Source organism: Salminus brasiliensis, chromosome 9, assembly GCF_030463535.1.
Source record: "Salminus brasiliensis chromosome 9, fSalBra1.hap2, whole genome shotgun sequence".
Classification (NCBI taxonomy): Eukaryota; Metazoa; Chordata; class Actinopteri; order Characiformes; family Bryconidae; genus Salminus; species Salminus brasiliensis.
Genome location: NC_132886.1, coordinates 28,778,272 through 28,797,881, shown reverse-complemented (window position 1 = coordinate 28,797,881; position 19,610 = coordinate 28,778,272). Strand labels below are relative to the sequence as shown.

At 40.6% G+C, this 19,610-nt stretch overlaps 1 protein-coding gene across 2 annotated transcripts in view; it reads right to left on the bottom strand.

Annotated features, from left to right (window-relative positions):
* cacnb2b (calcium channel, voltage-dependent, beta 2b) overlaps window positions 1-19,610 on the bottom strand; it is a 75,147-nt gene that overhangs the window by 17,157 nt on the left and 38,380 nt on the right. For both annotated transcript variants that reach the window (XM_072688128.1, XM_072688129.1), the window contains 6 exons: window positions 11,706-11,783; window positions 3,804-3,926; window positions 1,838-1,977; window positions 629-690; window positions 288-310; window positions 59-139 (listed from right to left, as the gene is read on the bottom strand). In XM_072688128.1, the coding sequence (XP_072544229.1) occupies window positions 59-139; window positions 288-310; window positions 629-690; window positions 1,838-1,977; window positions 3,804-3,926; window positions 11,706-11,783 (507 nt within the window). The remainder of the gene's footprint in view (window positions 1-58; window positions 140-287; window positions 311-628; window positions 691-1,837; window positions 1,978-3,803; window positions 3,927-11,705; window positions 11,784-19,610) is intronic.

Sequence of the window (19,610 nt, the reverse complement as noted above, 5' to 3'; positions counted from 1 at the left end):
GAGAAAAGAGCATGAACTCCAAAAACTCAGATTCTGACTTCAAGAATTCAGCAGTCACCTCATAGCCCTTGAGGGAAGGCCCCATCAGCACCACAGGGCGCATGGAAGGCACAACATCATATGCAGCCAGTTGCTCCCCCTGTAAAAATCGATGCAGAATTAAAAAAAATAATCTGTTATTGAAATTACACTTTAAATAATAAACTGTTGGTTGACCAAACAGTTTGACCAAGGTCAATTTAAACACACCCAGAGTAAAGCTAATGCTTCTCCGAGAATGTACTCACCGATTTCTTCTTCACCTGCTGAACTGTGGGGTCAGATTGAAGAGGGAAACATTAGATTTAGTGCCTGTCTGTAGAAGAACACTGCACCTCACCTCTCTCTCACTCCTTTGCTCTATTAAAAGCCCTATTCCACCAGTTGTGTGCTGATGCATGCTATTAGTATTGTTAACGAACAATCTGAAGGGTGGGATTGAACAAATAAACGGCTCATGCTGGACATTCTGCTGTGAGATTATCATGTTTGATCTAACGTAATTAGCATGCTAATGGATCCTGCGAGAGGCCAAAACACTCTGGACATTCAATCGAGTGACCTTGCTCCGCAATTCATTTGAGCTTACCTGTTGGAGGGGGAGTGACTTTCTTCGAGTTCATATCATCTTTGGCAGCGCTTGCTGCTTTGCTGAAATGACAGACAGGTGTTAACCACTTAATCTCCAGTTCATCAGCTTCAATGTTGCATCCCTGTGCAAATGCTTTGTAGCTTTTAACCCTTTGGTTATTAATTACACAATTTTCCATATGTAATCTATATACAGTGTGAAAACCATGGTCTTTTTGTTAATATATTAAAAACATAAGGACATTTGAACTTCATTTAACAATATTGAGAGGTGGAGGTAATACAACTACACCCATAAATCACCTCACATTTATTACTATTCAAAATGTCAAAAATTAAACTCAGCTGCAGATAAATAGAACATGATTTGAGAGGATTTTGGAGGAGTCTGTCTTATTTAAACCTCAGACATTTAGCTTGGTTTGCTCTTGGTTGTTGAAGTGAGTGGTGAAGATCACCATGGCAGATCCAAGGAGCTCTCTTTGGATCTGCCTTGAGAAAGAAGGCTGTAAATGCAGATTAGTCTGGAAAGGGATTTATTAAGATCTCAGAACAATTAGAAATCAGCCGTTCCACTGTCTAGAGAGAAATTCACAAGTGGCTAACATTTAAAACAACTACCAACATGGGCAGGTCAAGCTGTCCTAGCAAGTTCAGCCCAAGTGCAGACCACAATATCTTAAAAAAAAAATATCCAACAATATAAAAACATCATCACAGGCTCGTCCAAAATCCTATCTAACAATGTTCTAGTCATCAGCAGTTGCTGCACCTGATGTTCATTTTTGGCATTTGATTTGGTAATAAATGTGGGGGTGTCCTAACTTTTTCCTCATAGGAACACTACATTTCTATTTATTACGTTTAATAAAAGATTTCTTATTGGTTCCATCTTTCAACATAGTTCAAATAGAAATCTCTAAATGTCTAAATGTTAAAATATGTTAAAGAATGGCAACACTTCATGGGATGTACTATTTTTTTCACACAACTGTATACTAACTTCATGAAGGCACGTGATCAGAAAAAATAAACTGCATAACACATAAAGCTGAAAAAACAGAAAAAAGACTTGATATTATATTCATGCCAAACCAGCAGAAAAGGCATTGTTGCCATATGTATGCTGTGCAGCAAAGGGTTAAAAACATAGCAGGTGCATGATACTGTATACTGGACTGAATTCTGTAAGCAATGACTTGTGTACTTGGCTAGGGCTTTTGCTGCCTTCCTGGCTTGCACCTCTCTCCTGATGAGAATCGTCTCCAGGTTGACCGGGCTGGGGATGAAACCCACCTCCCCTCCCTCCTTCACCGGCCGCCCGATCCACCAGTCATTGTTGAACTTCTGCAACAGAACAACAAACGACCACCTTGAGCCCTGCACTGCTATCTCACTCCACTTCCTTACAGCAGCATCAAAGCTAATGTTTCGACTCGGACACACAGAGCTAGCAAAAAGATTAGCATTAGATCTTTTTTGCGTCCATGTTTGATGAGATGCATAAAGAACAGAAAATGAGCCAACTAGTGTGTCCAAAGTTTAAAGCTATTAATTCAAGGGTTTTTGCAAACACAATAAAAGATAAATAAAATTCATTTCCTAAGAATAACATACTTTTTATGTCTGTATTGACAAACATGACATTTGCATCTAAAAATGAAAACATTTTATACATAAATCTTAAAAAAAGGATATTTAATAATTGATTCATTTCCAAAGGATATTGATTTTTTTAAAAGGATATTGATTAATTTTCAGGATTTTTATATCCTGAAAATTAATCAATATCCTTTAAAAAAATCAATATCCTTTGACAATTAATCAACATTTTTGTAAACATTTTATGCTTTGTGTTCGTCCTTCAGTTTAACACCCCGTCACGCTAACTTTTTTGTCTATAAATAATGCACTATTGCTTCATCACATAACATAAAGGAAGTGACATATGGCTAAAAAGAATAATATTAATAAGAATTTAATGTCTAGGGTGGTTATTTTTTTTTTATGTTTGCTCTTGATTGAAAGTTTGAAAATTGCAACGTAAAAATGACACCCGGTGGTGAGGTGGGGCCTCCATGGATTGCATCAAAAAGCCTAGGTGCCCATGACCCTTTCACTGGTATATAATGGTTCCTTTCTTGGTCCACTTTTGGTAGGTCCTGACAACTGCATACCGGCAACACCCCACAAGACCTACCTAATGTTTCGGAGCTGCTCTGACCCCTTTGCCTTGCCATCATATTTTGACTCTTGTCAAAGTCACTCACACCCTTACGTTTGACCATTTTTTCTACTACTTCAAGAAATCCACCTTCAAGAACTGACTGACCCCATGCCTTGACACCAGTGTAGATGAGGATAAGATAATCAATGTTTTTCCTTTCACCTGTTAGTGGTACCAATGTTATGGCTGACCAGTGTATGACTGATATATATGTTCTGTTTTTGTAAATGGCAATTTCAAATAATTTGGCATATATGTCACCTATATGTCAATATGTTGCATATATCTGTTCTCAGTTTTCCTGTGCAACTTCTACTGCATTCCAAACTGCATAGTAAACGTAAGACGTAAATAGGTAAGGTTTGAAAATTGCAACGTAAAAATGACACCCGGTGGTGAGGTGGTGCCTCCATAGATTACATCAAAAAGCCTAGGTGCCCATGACCCTGTCACTGATTTATAGGTGCTTGGTCCACTTTTGGTAGGTCCTGACAACTGCATACCGGCAATGCCCCACAAGACCTGCCTGATGTTTCGGAGATGTATGTGGTGTGGTACACACCGTTAGATTGCCCAGTGAGATGGGTTCCGCAATCTAGGAGCTCTAGTGGCTAATCATAGCTTTACTGTCCCACTCATGCCTTAGCTGGCTGTTTGCGAGGTGAGGACCAAGCTTGCTTGACTAAGGCAGGGAAAGAGAACTTAAGAAATGGGCTGGAGCTGGAGGGGTTTCAAGCTGATGGAACCCGAAGCCAGACACCCACCCCCCCACCCCCCTCTTTTGCCAGGCAGGGGTTGAGCATAATTGGACCATCAGGAGGAGCAGGGGAGGTGGTGGGCTGCAAAATTGTGAAAGTTCTTGTGAAATTTTCTGATCTTAAGATTGTGTATGATGTATGATGGTGTGTCAAATGTAGGAGGTCAGGAGGTGTTTTCTTCCTCTCACCTCTTTGACGTGCAGGAAGTCTTTAGCCTCAAAGGAAACCCCATGTCCAGGTATTGGGACATTGTCGTCATCGGCAGGAGTGTAGGTGTAGTTCGTGCGCACAGCAAACGCAACAGGCTTGTACTGCCAAACAGAAGCAGGAGACATCTGAATTGCTTCTCACCACGTAATATATAATGAATCAATTCGTCATTTCTCTGAAATTAGCAGAATCTGACTGATATTCCATGGTTATCCGTATCAGTTTAACCCCTTATACTGCCTATTTGGTTACTACTGTTACCAAAGAATAGTCCCACCAGTTTGTTACTGAATAAAAAGCCTTTTTAGCTATGCTAAAAAAGGGTTTTTAACGTGGATTTTTTTCAAAACATTTACTAAACAATGAATTAAGTGTCTCCTCATGAGGAGAACTACTAATTTTGAGAAATGTGATGGAGTCAAGGTAACAAACCAGCTGGAAACTGCCTACTGAACAATCATCCATGGATAACTTGTTAACTTGAACACTATCATTATTTTTAAAATAAAAAGAGCATGTACACATCTAACATGTTCAAATATGCTGCCTCACATGTGAACCTATGCTGTATGCAGTGTTATTGACTGTGGGTTTGCAGTATTTTGGCTTAAGGTAATTGTTTAAAGCACTGAGGTTGATCTGAAAGGCTTGTTAAGTGCTTATCTACTGTCCTCACGGTTTGCAGGCGGATAGTTGGCTGTTTTTTTTATGGGGCACCTTTGGCCTTAGGAAGGTTAAGAGACAGAACAATGTTCCTCTCACATCCTCTCTTGCCTTTTACTGGTTGATGTGGTGCAATAGATAACACCACTAACTGCCAGAGAGGTACCACACCAAGTGGGAGCCTGGGGTTTGATTCCCAGTGTGGGACTATGCTGCGCTACACCAATACACCAAGTCGTTCTGAATAAGAGCGTCAGATAATTGGCATAAATGTACGTGTATTGGTATTTTTTTGTCATGCTTCTTCATTAGGGCTGTGCATCGGCAAGAATCTTGCCAGGAGGATGCGATTCAATATGTTGCGATATATTGCAATTTTGTCATAGTATAAAAATACACAAATATATTGTTGCTATCCAATGAAAAACATCTCCAAAAAGGCAAAAATTTTCCTAACTTTGAATGAAAGTCAGTGTAAAATAAGAATTGATCTCAAGTAATATAGAGCATTTCTATTGATCAATTCATCCAGAAATATTTACACAGTGTATATGTGTACAATATGCAGAACATCTGATTAAAATCATATTTTTGCCCAATTAGAACAGGGGGATCTGAAAACAGTGCAACAGGGCCTTCTAGTGGTCAGAGTTTAAACACTACACAAAATGAACCACTGTCTGCCACCAATCTTTGCACGTCAATTCACAAAAATCAATACTGTGTTTTTGAGATTCGATCCAGCATTGCAAGACATAATATCACTATACTGAGTTTTTGTACACCTTTATTCTTCATGATCACTTACAATGTGGTGAGGCTTCTTATAAACATGGCCCACAAAAGAACATAATGCAGAATGTAAATAAAAAGTGTGGGGGGGTATTGCACATTGTTTTTTAACATGTGTGTGTAGTTATTAAGCTATTAATTAAAGGGTTCTTGTAAACATGATAAAAGAGATTCATTTCCTAAGAATAGCATATGTATAGTAGCAATGTTTATATCAGTATGGACATACATGACATTTGCATCAAAAAAATTTGTAAAAAAATATTTGTAAAAAATTATTCATTTTCATATAAAAACCTTTTTGTAAACATTTTATGCTTTGTGTTCATCCTTCAGTTTAACTTACCACCCTGTCACGCTAACTTGTTTGTCTATAAATAAATGCACTGTTGCTTTAAATTCTGTCACCCGGTGGTGAGGTGGGGCCTCCATGGATTGCATCAAAAAGCCTAGGTGCCCATGACCCTGTCACTGATTTATAGGTGATTCCTGAGAAACCGCCTAATGAACAATCATCCATGGATAATTTGTTCATTTAAACACTATCATGATTAAAATAACAAGAGCATGTACACACACATCTATGCAATGTTACTGACTGTGGGTTTGCAGTATTTTGGCTTAAGGTAATTGGCATTCAGTCATTTAATTGTCTTAGATATGTCATGTCAAGGTTTTTGTTGCCCTTAGGCAACATAATGCAATAGCAGGTTAACTAAAACTATTGGAATCTGTTTATTTCATAACCATGTTTTTGGTTAACAGAATGTTCGGCTTTTTAAATCTGTATCAGTTTCGGCTATGAAATGTGTTGCCAGGCTCTAGTTTAGCGCAGCAGTGAAGACACTGAAACAGAAGCACTGCTGATCTCAGCATCTGAGCAGTCGCACATGTGCTGCATCGCCCAGGGCGCAATACTAATTATATCTCTCATTTACTTTCAGACCGAATGAAATGCATGAGTTCATCCTCAACTAACCAGTTAGGGGTAGCTGCAACTGCAGAGCTTAAGGAGTACATGTGTTCACAAAGGTATGGGTGCCCATGTGTGCTCATATGAGCAACTGCAGCATCATCAAGCTACCTCAGGGGCTTTCTCTGAAGTGTTACGTGATTTTGAGTGGGAGAGAAAACCAATAAACAGAAAACACAGAGTTGTGTATAGCCTTTAAAGTTAGCTTTTATTTATCTTCATGGTAAAATGAATGAATGAAATGATCTTTGGTTGTAAATGAACTTGTAATTATGTAATATATGATATTATATGTAACATTCTATATTATATATAATTAGTAGTAACAAAGTATAGTGACTTTAACATGAATATTCTGTTGCATTATAAATACAGAGACTAAAGTTGCTAAAGTAAATTGCTAGAGTAATTGCTGCAAACTTTCACCCTGCGCAAAGAGCATCACGTTGCTCATTGCTATCTTACACCCCGTCAACAGTCTATTTTCACACCTTCCATCTGCCTTGTATAATAGCAAGAGTGCTAGCAAATATATCTACGTCGATAGGCGTGGGTGTGTTCAGGTCAATTTCTGCCGTACTGCTGTCTTGCAACTTCCCAGACTGCACTTGATGCGCCACTGAAATAGCTCATTACGCCCAAAATACACCCATAATTAATTAAGAGACTTAGCACATGCCTTTTGAGCATTTCCAGACACGCAAGGCGTACTTTTCCCGTCATTACGATAGCAAAGACACTCTGACACGACCCTAAATCAAGTGCGTGGTGCGCGGTTCACGGCTCGCCGATAGATTGCTAAAATAGGGCCCATTGAGTTCAATGAACTATGCAAATACAAGTCATGTGTGAAGCCTTTTTTTGAGTGTGTTTACTTATTTGTTAAAAATTTCACTTATAACACCAAGGTCAAAATCTCTGTGTATACAAATGCTTCTTCGGGGGCCTCACATTTTTTATAATTAGCAGCAATTCTATAGTTCTGCTATATAATGATACAAGGTGCTTGGACCCTGATGATTGCCACTTTTGAATGCCACAATTTGTCAAGTAGATAAGCTCATATATCGTTCAAGACACATAATAAATGGACAGTACAATGAAACTACATCAATAAAAGACAAAGGCTAAATGGAAGCTTACTGTCATGGTCGCTGAGATTTTGACATACTAACCTTTTTTCTCCCATAATTTGAAGACTATTAAGCAGATCCCTTTCCCTCCCAAAAGTAGGAACTCATCTGAACGAATCTGCATGACTCATATGAATCACAAATTCATAGGATACAGGAACAGGATAATTAAAAGAAGAAGAGTTCGGCAAAAAATGAGAATTGCTCAGATTGCCTAAGTAAGATAGCTGCAACAACTGGAAGCAGTTTGAGGCAAATGTATGGTCATTTAGACCTGGACACTGGACAGTGGCAGCTGGTGGGGTCTAAGCTTCCGTTGCTTGTATGACACATTAGCCTTGTAGTTCAGTCCAAAACTGTAAAAACAAAACGTGTCACTTCAGGCACCTGCTTCCAACCTATCGATTTTGAGAGAGTGATTTTATAGGTTTATTTAACACAATATTTAACACTTTATTTAACAATATATTTAACCTTATGTGGATAAGCAGATTGGTGCAGTGGGTTAGACAAGGATTCTCTTCTGGTTCAAGTGAACAGTGTGATAATTTATTGTATTCATAGCATTTAAGCATTTTAAAGCTACTAGGGTTGGGTACCATTCCCATTTGAACCAATACTATTGGTAGCTGGAATTCGGTTTTTGTTCCCAGCGGTACCTTTTTGCTATTTTAGTCTCTCTTTAAAAACAACAAATTTAATTATAGTTGTAAAAAGTTTAAGCTTCTCATTTTTAACATTTTGTTCTTTACTTTACTGAACATTTCACACTGCAGAGTCATGTCACTTCAAATGTGGGGCCATGCTCGATAAATTACTATCAGGAATTTAAAGATAGATCAATCGCCTTTTGTGCTGTTACTGGCGTTTAGTGGCTGCTGGGCTGAGCGATGTGTATCCGGTTAGTGGTTAGTAGTCTTTACTCTGCATCCTTAAGAGGCTGGTTACTTTTACACATTTTACAGCAGCTTTGGAGTCAGATTTGATAAAAAGAGAAGGAAAAAAATGACAGGCGAACATCATATTTTAATCAGCCATGCACAAGGTCAGACGCAGCTTGATGCATGATGGTCCGGAACCCTTCCGAGACAGAAAGACTACAGCAGCAGTAAAACTGTATTCCACACTATTATGATTAAACCTTGGCAGTAAATCCCCGGTTCATATGCATGCTTCATCGGTAATGGCTGCAGGCATGCTGCTAACATTAGCGGCAGCTGTTGTGGGGGACTTGGCTTTCAGGATGTTAGATACACTTAGTACACTTTTAGCTTTCACATATATCTTGTGTTTGACCAGGTGTTTGCTCAGGTTAGAAGAGTCGCCATGGACAGCTTTTGCATTTGCATGTTACAAGGTTTACAGAGAAGAACTTTTGAAAAAATGTAAGTTATGAATTAATACTTGTTAGCACGGATGTAATTCGGTCAGTACCCATAAAAGTACTGACTTTGGTACCCAACCCTATAAGCTATGGACGATAACAGCTGATGTTCATGAATGGAATCTTTCGGTATCTTTTCAATGCTTTTTAACCCCAACTACGTCTTTAAGGTGACTGTTGGTCGTTTATTCAGAAGCTACATTTGAAAGACTTTTATTAAATACTTTTAAGCTACTTTTAAATGTTATTTTAAACAGTACAATAATGTAAACAATGGCCATACATGTGATCCCAATGTTGTTACAAAGGCCAATTGTTCGGTGAGAAACTTCAACAGACAACAAACATATCTAATAATGTAGCTGATCGACTGCATTTGGGCTACAAGAGAAACCTGTAAATGAGGTATTTTCCTGAACTACTCCAGGACAATGGGGTCCAATCATTATAAGAGCACAGCTGTGAACTATTCTGTGGTTTAAAAACACATCATGAATCAGACCTAGACTTTTTGCCTAGAGATTTCTCAAGAACTGTTTTAAGAAGATACTTGGAAGACATTGGAAATCGACAAATACCCTCACTCAACTCATGAAATGTCAGGAACCACATGTAGATTTTATAAAGCTATTGGGTCACCTGCTCATTCCTTCTTCTGCAATCAAGGATATTAAATTATTTATTTATTTTTTTGTTGGAGTAACTGTCTCTAGTGTCCAGGGAAAAAGACTTTCAACTAGATTTAGTAGCATTCCTGTGAGGATTGCATTGCATTCAACAACAAGAGCGTTAATGAGGTCAGGATGTTGGATGATCACCACCTCACCTCATCCTTAACTCCCCAAACCATCCCAAAACTATCAGATGGAGCACCAACCATCCATCATTCCAGAGAACACAGCTCAATGCTGGGGTGGTTTATACTCTTCTAGCCCACTCCTGGCATTAGGCTGCATGGTGCCAATGAGTTAATGATTATCTGCTCCAGAGAGTCCTATTCTATTGACAATACTTCTCTTCAGGAACTAGACAAGCTGTCTATTTGTGTGTGTGTGTGTGTGCATTAGCACGTCTGTGTCAGCAAAGAGTGCAACTTAGTTTGGATGCAGCCATTAGACGGGGTGTCCACAAACATTTGGACACAGTATGTGCATGCATAAACAATATGTGGTGGTACACACCAGCTGTTCAAACAGCCCAACGCTCTGTGTAATAAATGAGATACTACAGTAATACGTTCACAGACGCCGAATAGGCTTCACTCAGGAATCTGGTCGCAGAGCAGTCACTGTATTCACAATTCACTCAACTCAAAATGTTTAATGTTCCATTTACAACAAAGTCAAATGTCAACGATGCAGCAATCACGCTGTTAATTGCTCCATTTTGGGAGGCGCATGGGAGTGGGGTGGCTGAACTAGGACGAGACGCTGCCTGTTTAGTGCATTAATTAAAAAGCACCTCAGGGAGCGTATTAAAGGAGGCTGGGGTATAGTTTTCAGAGGAAGGCCAGGAACCTGGCACTACAGGAGTCTGTCCATCAAAGGGCTCTAGTTAACAATGTGTGTGTTTTGTTGTTTTTCATTCACATTAACATTTGGTGGCTATGGAATTTGGCCAGTTTTTATTTTTCCTCTTGATTTCCTCTTATTATTAAGTAGCATAATCACTCAAAGCTGCCTTCATGCATAATTTACAAGGTAAATTATCCAATAAATGTAAATGTATAGATTTTTGCCATAAATTATGGTTTTGAACAAGCAATAGGAACACACAGTACTTTTAGTCACCAACTTTTTTCAATGTCAATAAAATGACGTGAATTCTGATATGAAGGTGCTGATTATTTGGGATTTGTTCAATTTGTAAGGACAATGGGATTCAACCTTTTTAAGAGCACAGCTGTAAAACAGTCAAACCACAAATCTGACATAGACTTTTTGTCTGGAGTTTTGGAAGATATTGGAAATTGACAAATGTCCTCACTAAACTCGTAAAGTAACACAGCCAGGAACCACATGCAGATTTGACAAAAGTATTGAGACACCTGTTCATTCATTGTTACTTCTTAAATCAAGGGTATTAAAAATAGTTTATCCTCCTTTTGGAGGAGTAACTGTCGAGGGAAGGCTTTCTATTCGATTTAGGAGCATTGCTGTGAGGATTTGATTGCATTCAGCGACAACAGCGTTAGCGAGGTCAGGATGTTGGATGATCAGAGGCCTCCTCGAAGAACCTCAGGTAGTGTGTGAGATTCATTTGACTTTATTTATGGTTGTTAATGGTTAAATTATAACAGCTACATGAGCTTCTAGCCCCGTCTACAGAGCACAGACGGCAAAAAATGCATCAGACTTCTAATGTAGGTTCCACTACATTAGGAATTGCATCCGTTTTTATGGCTGTCTGAAAAAATCTTGGTGTTAAGTTGGGTTGACTATATTATTGTGTGCTTGAGTAGCTGCCTAGTTCCTAGCACATTTCTACATTCCTGAAGTGGTTGGTGTGGCGCAACCGATAACACCACTAACACCAAACCTGCCAGTGAGCTATTACGCCATGTGTGAGACCAGGGTTCAATTCCCACTCTGGGTGACTATGCTGTGCTGCACTAATAAGAGTCCTTGGGCAAGACTCCTAACACTGCATTGGCCCACATCTGTAATATGAGTAACTTTGTGTGTCACTCTGGATAAGAGCGTCAGCTAGATGCTGTAAATGTACAGCTGTGATTTGCTATTGTAAAAGCCCAGCTGATTTTACAGTTATGAGTTTTTGTTTTCAGCCAATAACACACAGCCTAGACTGTAAAGCACAGCCCGGACTAATCGTTTAACGAGGTTGAATACTTTTGCAGGACAGATTGTAAAGATGCCTATGATTGAGCATAGTGCTGTATAAGCACCAGAGCAAATTGCAAAGAAATGTTGTATACCTTGGCCTTGTCCAGCTGGACCTGAGCATTCTTCTCCTTCTCCTCAGTGGCCCCTGAGTCCTGACGGTCCGCCGAACCCTAATGCAAAAAAAAAAAAAACAGCGTCAAATAAGATGGAAAAATTGGAAAAATATCTGCTTCTAAAGATGCAAACATAAATGCGAGATGGCCATAAGAAGAAAGCAGACAGCAATTGTTTGATGGGCACAGAAAGAGACATAGGTAATAGCAACTTGAAAAACTTAGTTTCCTGGAATGTTCCTTCATTCTTGTTCAGATGCGGTTAAACTCTTTCTGACATGCACTGTCTCGTCCTGTTACTCTCCAGCGGTGTGGCTAAGTCAGGAAAGAGGGAGAGGTAAACGGCAAACAGAAACTGACCTGAATTTCAGTGAGTAGACACTATTTGATGTGGTCTTCACAGTTCGAGAAAATGCAAACTCATTTAGCTTGTCTAATGCTTTAGCTTTGGATAATGATCAGGGTAATGATTTGGCTGCAACCACGCCCCAGCATGGCTATCAGAAAACTGCTTAGCTCTGCTTAGCACTTGATGGTTTAGCTGGTCTAGCTGGTCTACCAGCACAACCCTGGTCAACCATCATGAGTAACCTGCCCAAGTTAGTCAACAAGTATGACAAAGCCTGATGACAAGCATGACCAGCGTGGCTTTCATGACCATGCTGGATGTCTAGGATGGCCATCATGCCCAACCTGACCAAGTTGGTCAACCACTATGACTATGACAAGATTGTTGACCAGAATGACCATGCTGACAGTCCAGGATGTCCATCATAACCAACCAAGCTAGTCAACATTATGACAAACATGTTGACCAGCATGACCGTGACATGACCCAATAATATGCCCAGTTAGATTATTTGCTTGGCTTAAGCTGGCCATGCTGATAAACCAGTCTATCAAACTCAAATGAAAAAAAAATTGTTCTCCTTGCTGACCAGATTTTCAACCACCTTCAAAGACCATTAAAGACAAGCCCAGACTATCATAAACCAGCTACAAGCCAACGCTGCATTTGTTCCATTTTCAAGTTTCAGTTTCATTCATGATCTGAATACAGAACTTTGCATGGGATTAAGACTGTCCTTTATAGCCGTTGCACAGCTGTGAGCGCACACACACACACCCAGAGCAGTGGCCAGCCGCCTCAGCACCCAGGGAGCAATTGGGGTTAGGCACCTTGCTTGAGGGCACCTCAACAGTGAGTGTTGAGGGAGAAAAGGGTGGAAGGAAAAAACAAGGTTCCTTTACTTCCCCACTCTTAACGGTCAAGAGGATTGAACCGTTGACCTTCCGGGCCCAAGGCTGCGTCACTAACCTTTAGGCCACAGCTGTTTCATATAGTGGTATCTTGAATAACTGGAAAAAATCCTTATATTATATCTTATAGAAGCTCCCTCCCCACAAAATGCCCTACCTATGCCGACCCCCATGCTTACAACAATCCATGTTCACATGTTACTAGTCCTCAGTTTAATGCTCCTCCATACATTTATACCAAACATGCTAATGCAGAACTACATAAATTCATACTTTCATCCCAGTATCTAATGTACAGGTTTTAAGAGACGGCAGTTCAGGGGAACTGTGGAGGTCAAGAGGTGATCTGCAAGACCTAGAAAAGTCTTTAAGAGTAACTAGTTGTATGTTTGTAAGAAATGCAAGTCAACCCATATCCCCCACCCCCCAGTATTTGTCAGCAAATACTTTTGAAGAGCCTTTTTATGGTTTAAAGAACTAATGTCAATTCTTTTAATTTTAAGACTGTACTGGTGGCTATGATATAATGGTACAGAATTGGGTAAACAGTAGGCCTATGCAGTCATCTCTCTCAGTATGGTTGGGAATAAAGGGACATTGGGGAGCAATGGGATGGTATTTGGATGGCACAAGCTTTGCCTTCATTGAAGGTAATAATGAATTTTAGTTCAGTTATCCTTGTACAATTTTAGCTTCTTCACAAGATGCACCCAGTAGCTTCCAGATGAAATTACACTGCTAAAAATGAAATGTGAGGTACTGAGTATATGCATTTGCATTTATTATGGGCCCATAAGGACTTAAAGTCCAGTTAATACACCACTGTATGTTTTATTCAAGAACGTAATTCGGTAAGTAATGACAAAATACCTAACCACGATTCATATTACATTATTTAAAAAATCCCTGTCATCACAGTGTTGTTTTCAGCAGCAGTGAAAATCCCTCTGTGAAATCCATGCAATGAATATCAGCTACAAGAGGATCACATTCTCCCACTGGTAAAAGGGAAAGTAGGCTGTGTGTTGACATTTCCTGTGATGTCAGGAGCTTGTTAAATCAGGGATGTGCTCAGTCCAGCATGCAGGTGATGACCGTGACTGTGCCGAAGCATAAATGATCTCAGGCATTATCCTGCAGGAATCCTTCATCACACATTTTATTGCTAACTGAAGGCGAAGGGCATTTCACAAAGTCTGGGGAAGGACACTTCTGCATAGTCAGGCGAGGTAAAGCCATGTGGTCTTGTTTAAGAGCGGTTCTGAGGTTAGAAAATAACGTGAGATGTTCAATATATTTCTTTTCTTTAACTGATAAATCAGCCTTAAATCAACTTAAATCAACTGAAATCAGCCCAAACTCAACCCACTGATTTCATATATGTTACATCCTAAAATAGACCACCATGACCAGTACATACCTAAACAGGGTAAGGTTAGGGTTAGGATTTAGGGTTGATTTAAGGGGTTTGGGGTAGGGTTAGGGTTAGGATTTAAGGTTGATTTAAGGGGTTTAGGGTAGGGTTAGGGTTAGGGTTAGGATTTAGGTTAAGGTTATGGTTAGGATTTAGGGTTGATTTAAAGGGTTTAGGGTAAGGTTAGGGTTAGGATTTAGGGTAGATTTGCAGTTTAGGGTAAGGTTAGGGTTAGGAATTAGGGTAGATTTGGGGTTTAGGGTAAGGGTTAAGGTTAGGGTTAGGGTTAAATCAACTTAAATCAACTGAAATCAGCCCAAACTCAACCCACTGATTTCATATATGTTACATCCTAAAATAGACCACCATGACCAGTACATACCTAAACAGGGTAAGGTTAGGGTTAGGATTTAGGGTTGATTTAAGGGGTTTGGGGTAGGGTTAGGGTTAGGATTTAAGGTTGATTTAAGGGGTTTAGGGTAGGGTTAGGGTTAGGGTTAGGATTTAGGTTAAGGTTATGGTTAGGATTTAGGGTTGATTTAAAGGGTTTAGGGTAAGGTTAGGGTTAGGATTTAGGGTAGATTTGCAGTTTAGGGTAAGGTTAGGGTTAGGAATTAGGGTAGATTTGGGGTTTAGGGTAAGGTTAGGATTAGGATTTAGGGTTGACTTAAGGGGTTTAGGGTGGGGTTAGGGTTAGGATTTAGTTTAAGGTTATGGTTAGGATTTAGGGTTGACTTAAGGGGTTTAGGGTAAGGTTAGGGTTAGGATTTAGGGTAGATTTGCGGTTTAGGGTAAGGTTTGGATTTAGGGTTGATTTAAGGGGTTTAGGGTAAGGTTAGAGTTAGGATTTAGGGTTGATTTGCGGTTTAGGTTAAGGTTAGGGTTAGGATTTAGGGTTGATTTAAGGGGTTTAGGGTAAGGTTTGGTATATTAGGGTAGATTTGCGATTTAGGGTAGGGTTAGGGTTAGGATTTAGGGTTGATTTAAGGGGTTTAGGGTAAGGTTAGGGTTAGGACTTAGGGTTGATTTGCGGTTTAGGTTAAAGTTAGGGTTAGGATTTAAGGTTGATTTAAGGGGTTTAGGGTAAGGTTTGGTAGATTAGGGTAGATTTGCGATTTAGGGTAGGGTTAGGATTTAGGGTTGATTTGCGGTTTAGGGTAAGGTTAGGGTTAGGATTTAGGGTTGATTTAAGGGGTTTAGGGTAGGGTTAGGGTTAGGATTTAGGTTAAGGTTATGGTTAGGATTTAGGGTTGATTTAAGGGGTTTAGGGTAAGGTTAGGGTTGGGATTTAGGGTTGATTTGCAGTTTAGGGTAAGGTTAGGGTTAGGAATTAGGGTAGATTTGGGGTTTAGGGTAAGGTTAGGGTTAGGATTTAGGGTTGATTTAAGGGGTTTAGGGTGGGGTTCGGGTTAGGATTTAGGTTAAGGTTATGGTTAGGATTAAGGGTTGATTTAAGGGGTTTAGGGTAAGGTTAGGGTTAGGATTTAGGGTAGATTTGCGGTTTAGGGTAAGGTTAGGATTTAGGGTTGATTTTAAGGGTTTAGGGTAAGGTTAGGGTTAGGATTTAGGGTTGATTTGCGGTTTAGGTTAAGGTTAGGGTTAGGATTTAGGGTTGATTTAAGGGGTTTAGGGTAAGGTTTGGTAGATTAGGGTAGATTTGCGATTTAGGGTAGGGTTAGGGTTAGGATTTAGGGTTGATTTGCGGTTTAGGTTAAGGTTAGGGTTAGGATTTAGGGTTGATTTAGGGGGTTTAGGGTAAGGTTTGGTAGATTAGGGTAGATTTGCGATTTAGGGTAGGGTTAGGGTTAGGATTTAGGGTTGATTTGCGGTTTAGGGTAAGGTTAGGGTTAGGATTTAGGGTTGATTTAAGGGGTTTAGGGTAAGGTTTGGTAGATTAGGGTAGATTTGCGATTTAGGGTAGGGTTAGGGTTAGGATTTAGGGTTGATTTGCGGTTTAGGTTAAGGTTAGGGTTAGGATTTAGGGTTGATTTAGGGGGTTTAGGGTAAGGTTTGGTAGATTAGGGTAGATTTGCGATTTAGGGTAGGGTTAGGGTTAGGATTTAGGGTTGATTTGCGGTTTAGGGTAAGGTTAGGGTTAGGATTTAGGGTTGATTTAAGGGGTTTAGGGTAAGGTTTGGTAGATTAGGGTAGATTTGCGATTTAGGGTAGGGTTAGGGTTAGGATTTAGGGTTGATTTGCGGTTTAGGGTAGGGTTAGAGTTAGGATTTAGAGTAGATTTGCGGTTCAGGATAAGGTTAGGGTTAGAATTTAGGGTTCATTTGCAGTTTAGGTTGTGGTTAGGTAAGGATTATTTGAATGTTAGCTGAAAGTCAGATGACCAACTATGAGACATCTCTAATACCTTAAAAACATTTAGAAGAGTTTCAGATTTCAGAAAACACGCTCCAGTTAAATATAAAGTATATATTTTATGACAGACTACACTTTTTACAGGATTGGATTGAATTCTAGCTTTCTACCCTACCTTTCCAATGTCAAGGATTCAAGGATTCAAGGAGACTTTATTGTCATTCGCATCACATGTGGTACATGGGGTGGAACGAAATTGTGGTACCCAAGGACCCAGTTTTACCCAGAAGCAGTACTTAAATAAATAAAATATACATAAATATATAAAAATATATGTAAAAATGAAAATAAAATACAGAGAGAAGTAAATGGAGAAGGTAGCAGCAGAGTGTGTTTAAAGTGACTAGTGTCGTCAAAGTGTCGTTGCAGTGGTTCCACTAAGTGGCGTTTAAAAGTCTTACAGCTTCCGGAATGAAGCTGTTCCTCAGTCTGTTCGTTCTACACTTAATGCTCCGCAGCCTCCTGCCTGAGGGGAGCGGGACAAACAGTGAGTGTGCTGGGTGAGTGGGGTCCTTCATGATGCAGGTAGCCCTCTTCCTGCATCTGGAGGTGTATATGTCCGTGGTGGTGGGGAGGCTGACTCCGACAGACCTCTGTGCAGCCTTCACCACCCTCTGCAGAGCTTTCCTGTCTGCAGCAGAGCAGCTTCCGTGCCACACGTTGATGCTGGAGCATAGGACGCTCTCCACCACACATCTGTAGAAGGAGGTGAGGACCGAGCTCCCGAGCCCAGCTCGCCTCAACCGCCTGAGGAAGTAGAGCCGCTGATGTGCCTTCCTGACCAGGCTGGAAGTGTTGTTGCTCCAGGTGAGGTTGTTGCTCAGGTGAACACCCAAGTACCTGTAGCTGGAGACCACTTCCACCGCAGACCCTCCGACATGCAGGGGGAGGTGGGCATGTCTGCCCCTTCTGAAGTCCACAATCATCTCCTTCGTCTTCTTTATGTTGATGCAGAGGTTGTTCTTTCTGCACCAACCCTCCAGGTGTTCTACCTCCTGCCTGTAGCCAGACTCATCACTGTTTGTGATGCATCCGACCACTGCCGTGTCATCTGCAAACTTCACAATATGACAGCCTGGGTGGATGGGTGAGCAGTCATATGTGAGCAGCGTGAACAAGAGGGGGCTCAACACACAGCCCTGAGGGGAGCCAGTGCTGAGGATTGTGGTGGAGGAGGAGAGGTTGTGGATCCTCACAGACTGCGGCCTGTTGGTCAGGAAGTCCAGGACCCAGTTGCAGAGAGAAGAGCGCAGACCAAGTGAGGAGAGCTTATCTGTCAGGGTCTGAGGTATCATGGTATTGAAGGCGGAAGTGAAGTCCACAAAGAGCATACGGACATAAGAGTCCTTCTGCTCCAGGTGGGTGAGGGCAGTGTGGACCACAGAGGAAATGGCATCATCTGTGGATCGGTTCCTCCTGTAGGCATACTGGTGTCCAATCTAGCATTTATTGTTTTTTTGGCCTGGTACCGATATGGCATCTCTTTCTTTTTTATTATTTATGAGTCACACTCTCTTACACGTAACAGGCTGAAGATTCTCCACGGGGGTTGCTATTGGCACACAAAAGGTTTTCGTGCAGCACTGAGGGAGAGAAAACCAGTGTGGAACAGAAGGATCTCATGAATACATTTGACAAATGTATTTTTTTTTAGCCAGGCTCACTTTCATTTTGGGAGTTCTCCGACTACACTTGACTTACACTTGCAAACACACAAATCATGCTACATAAAGTAGTGCTGAAAATGAGTTGGTACGTAGCAGGCGTATTTTACCTGAGGAAACTGTTAGACCATATGTGCACAACACACTGTTAATTAATGTGGGACCAAAACAGTGAAGCCAAGAATGAGGAAAGGAAAAAGCATATAAGGATAACGAGGGAGGAGCTGAGAGAAGGAGATGTAGGGAGAGAGGGCCATTTCCCATGGGCACAGTCATGTAGAGGAGCTTTTGTTTTTGTTTACTCGTGTTTGCCATAGACATCTGTTCACCCAGCACCACATCTCCTGCTATTCCATGTCACGCAGAGCGCAGTACAAAATGCTGCTGAATTATTAAACAATGCTCCAGTGCTCACAAAGAGATGGGTAGCGCTTTCCAATCCCCTATTTAAAGCCCCGTTCTCGCTGCTCTAGTGCGTCCTGCTGGTCAACGCTCACACTAATTTGATGACGTTGACAGCAGGTGGAGAAGAAACTTCCTAAGGAGTCATGCCAAAGGTCTGTCAGTCAGACACCACCATTCTTCCTCTGCTCTTGGCCTGTATTTGGAAAGTGTCTGCAGTCCAGATATCGAAGCTAAGAGTGGCAGTGCCTTTGCCAGCTAACTAAGCCCTGGAGAATTAACCCCACACATATTTTAAAACATCTGATGGGAGTTCGGTTGAGGATAAGGCTCCAGAGAATTCAGGAATTAAGGGGTGTTCAGAAAACATTAGGACACTATATAAAGCAGCAGTGCTCTGATTTGAGAATGGTGGCACAATATCACACAATATTCAGTGTTTTTTCATGAGCAATTCTGAGGACAATACATAAGTATTTCAAAACAGCACTATTGAACTGAGCTGGAGTAATTGAGCTCCATACCATACCTCTGGGACAAATTGTAGGGGCATTTGTGATCCAGAACAGATCATACAATACCAAGTCCTGAGCTTACTGATGTTGTTATGTGTGAAAACATTGAAATTCTGGGCGAATGTTATATCACAACATTTAAAGACATTTACATGATACACAATATTTTTTTCGCACTATTTTGTCATGCAGACAAAAATTCACTAGTAACTGCAGAACTTTTTCTCCTCCATCCAATTAAACGGGACTAATTACAGTA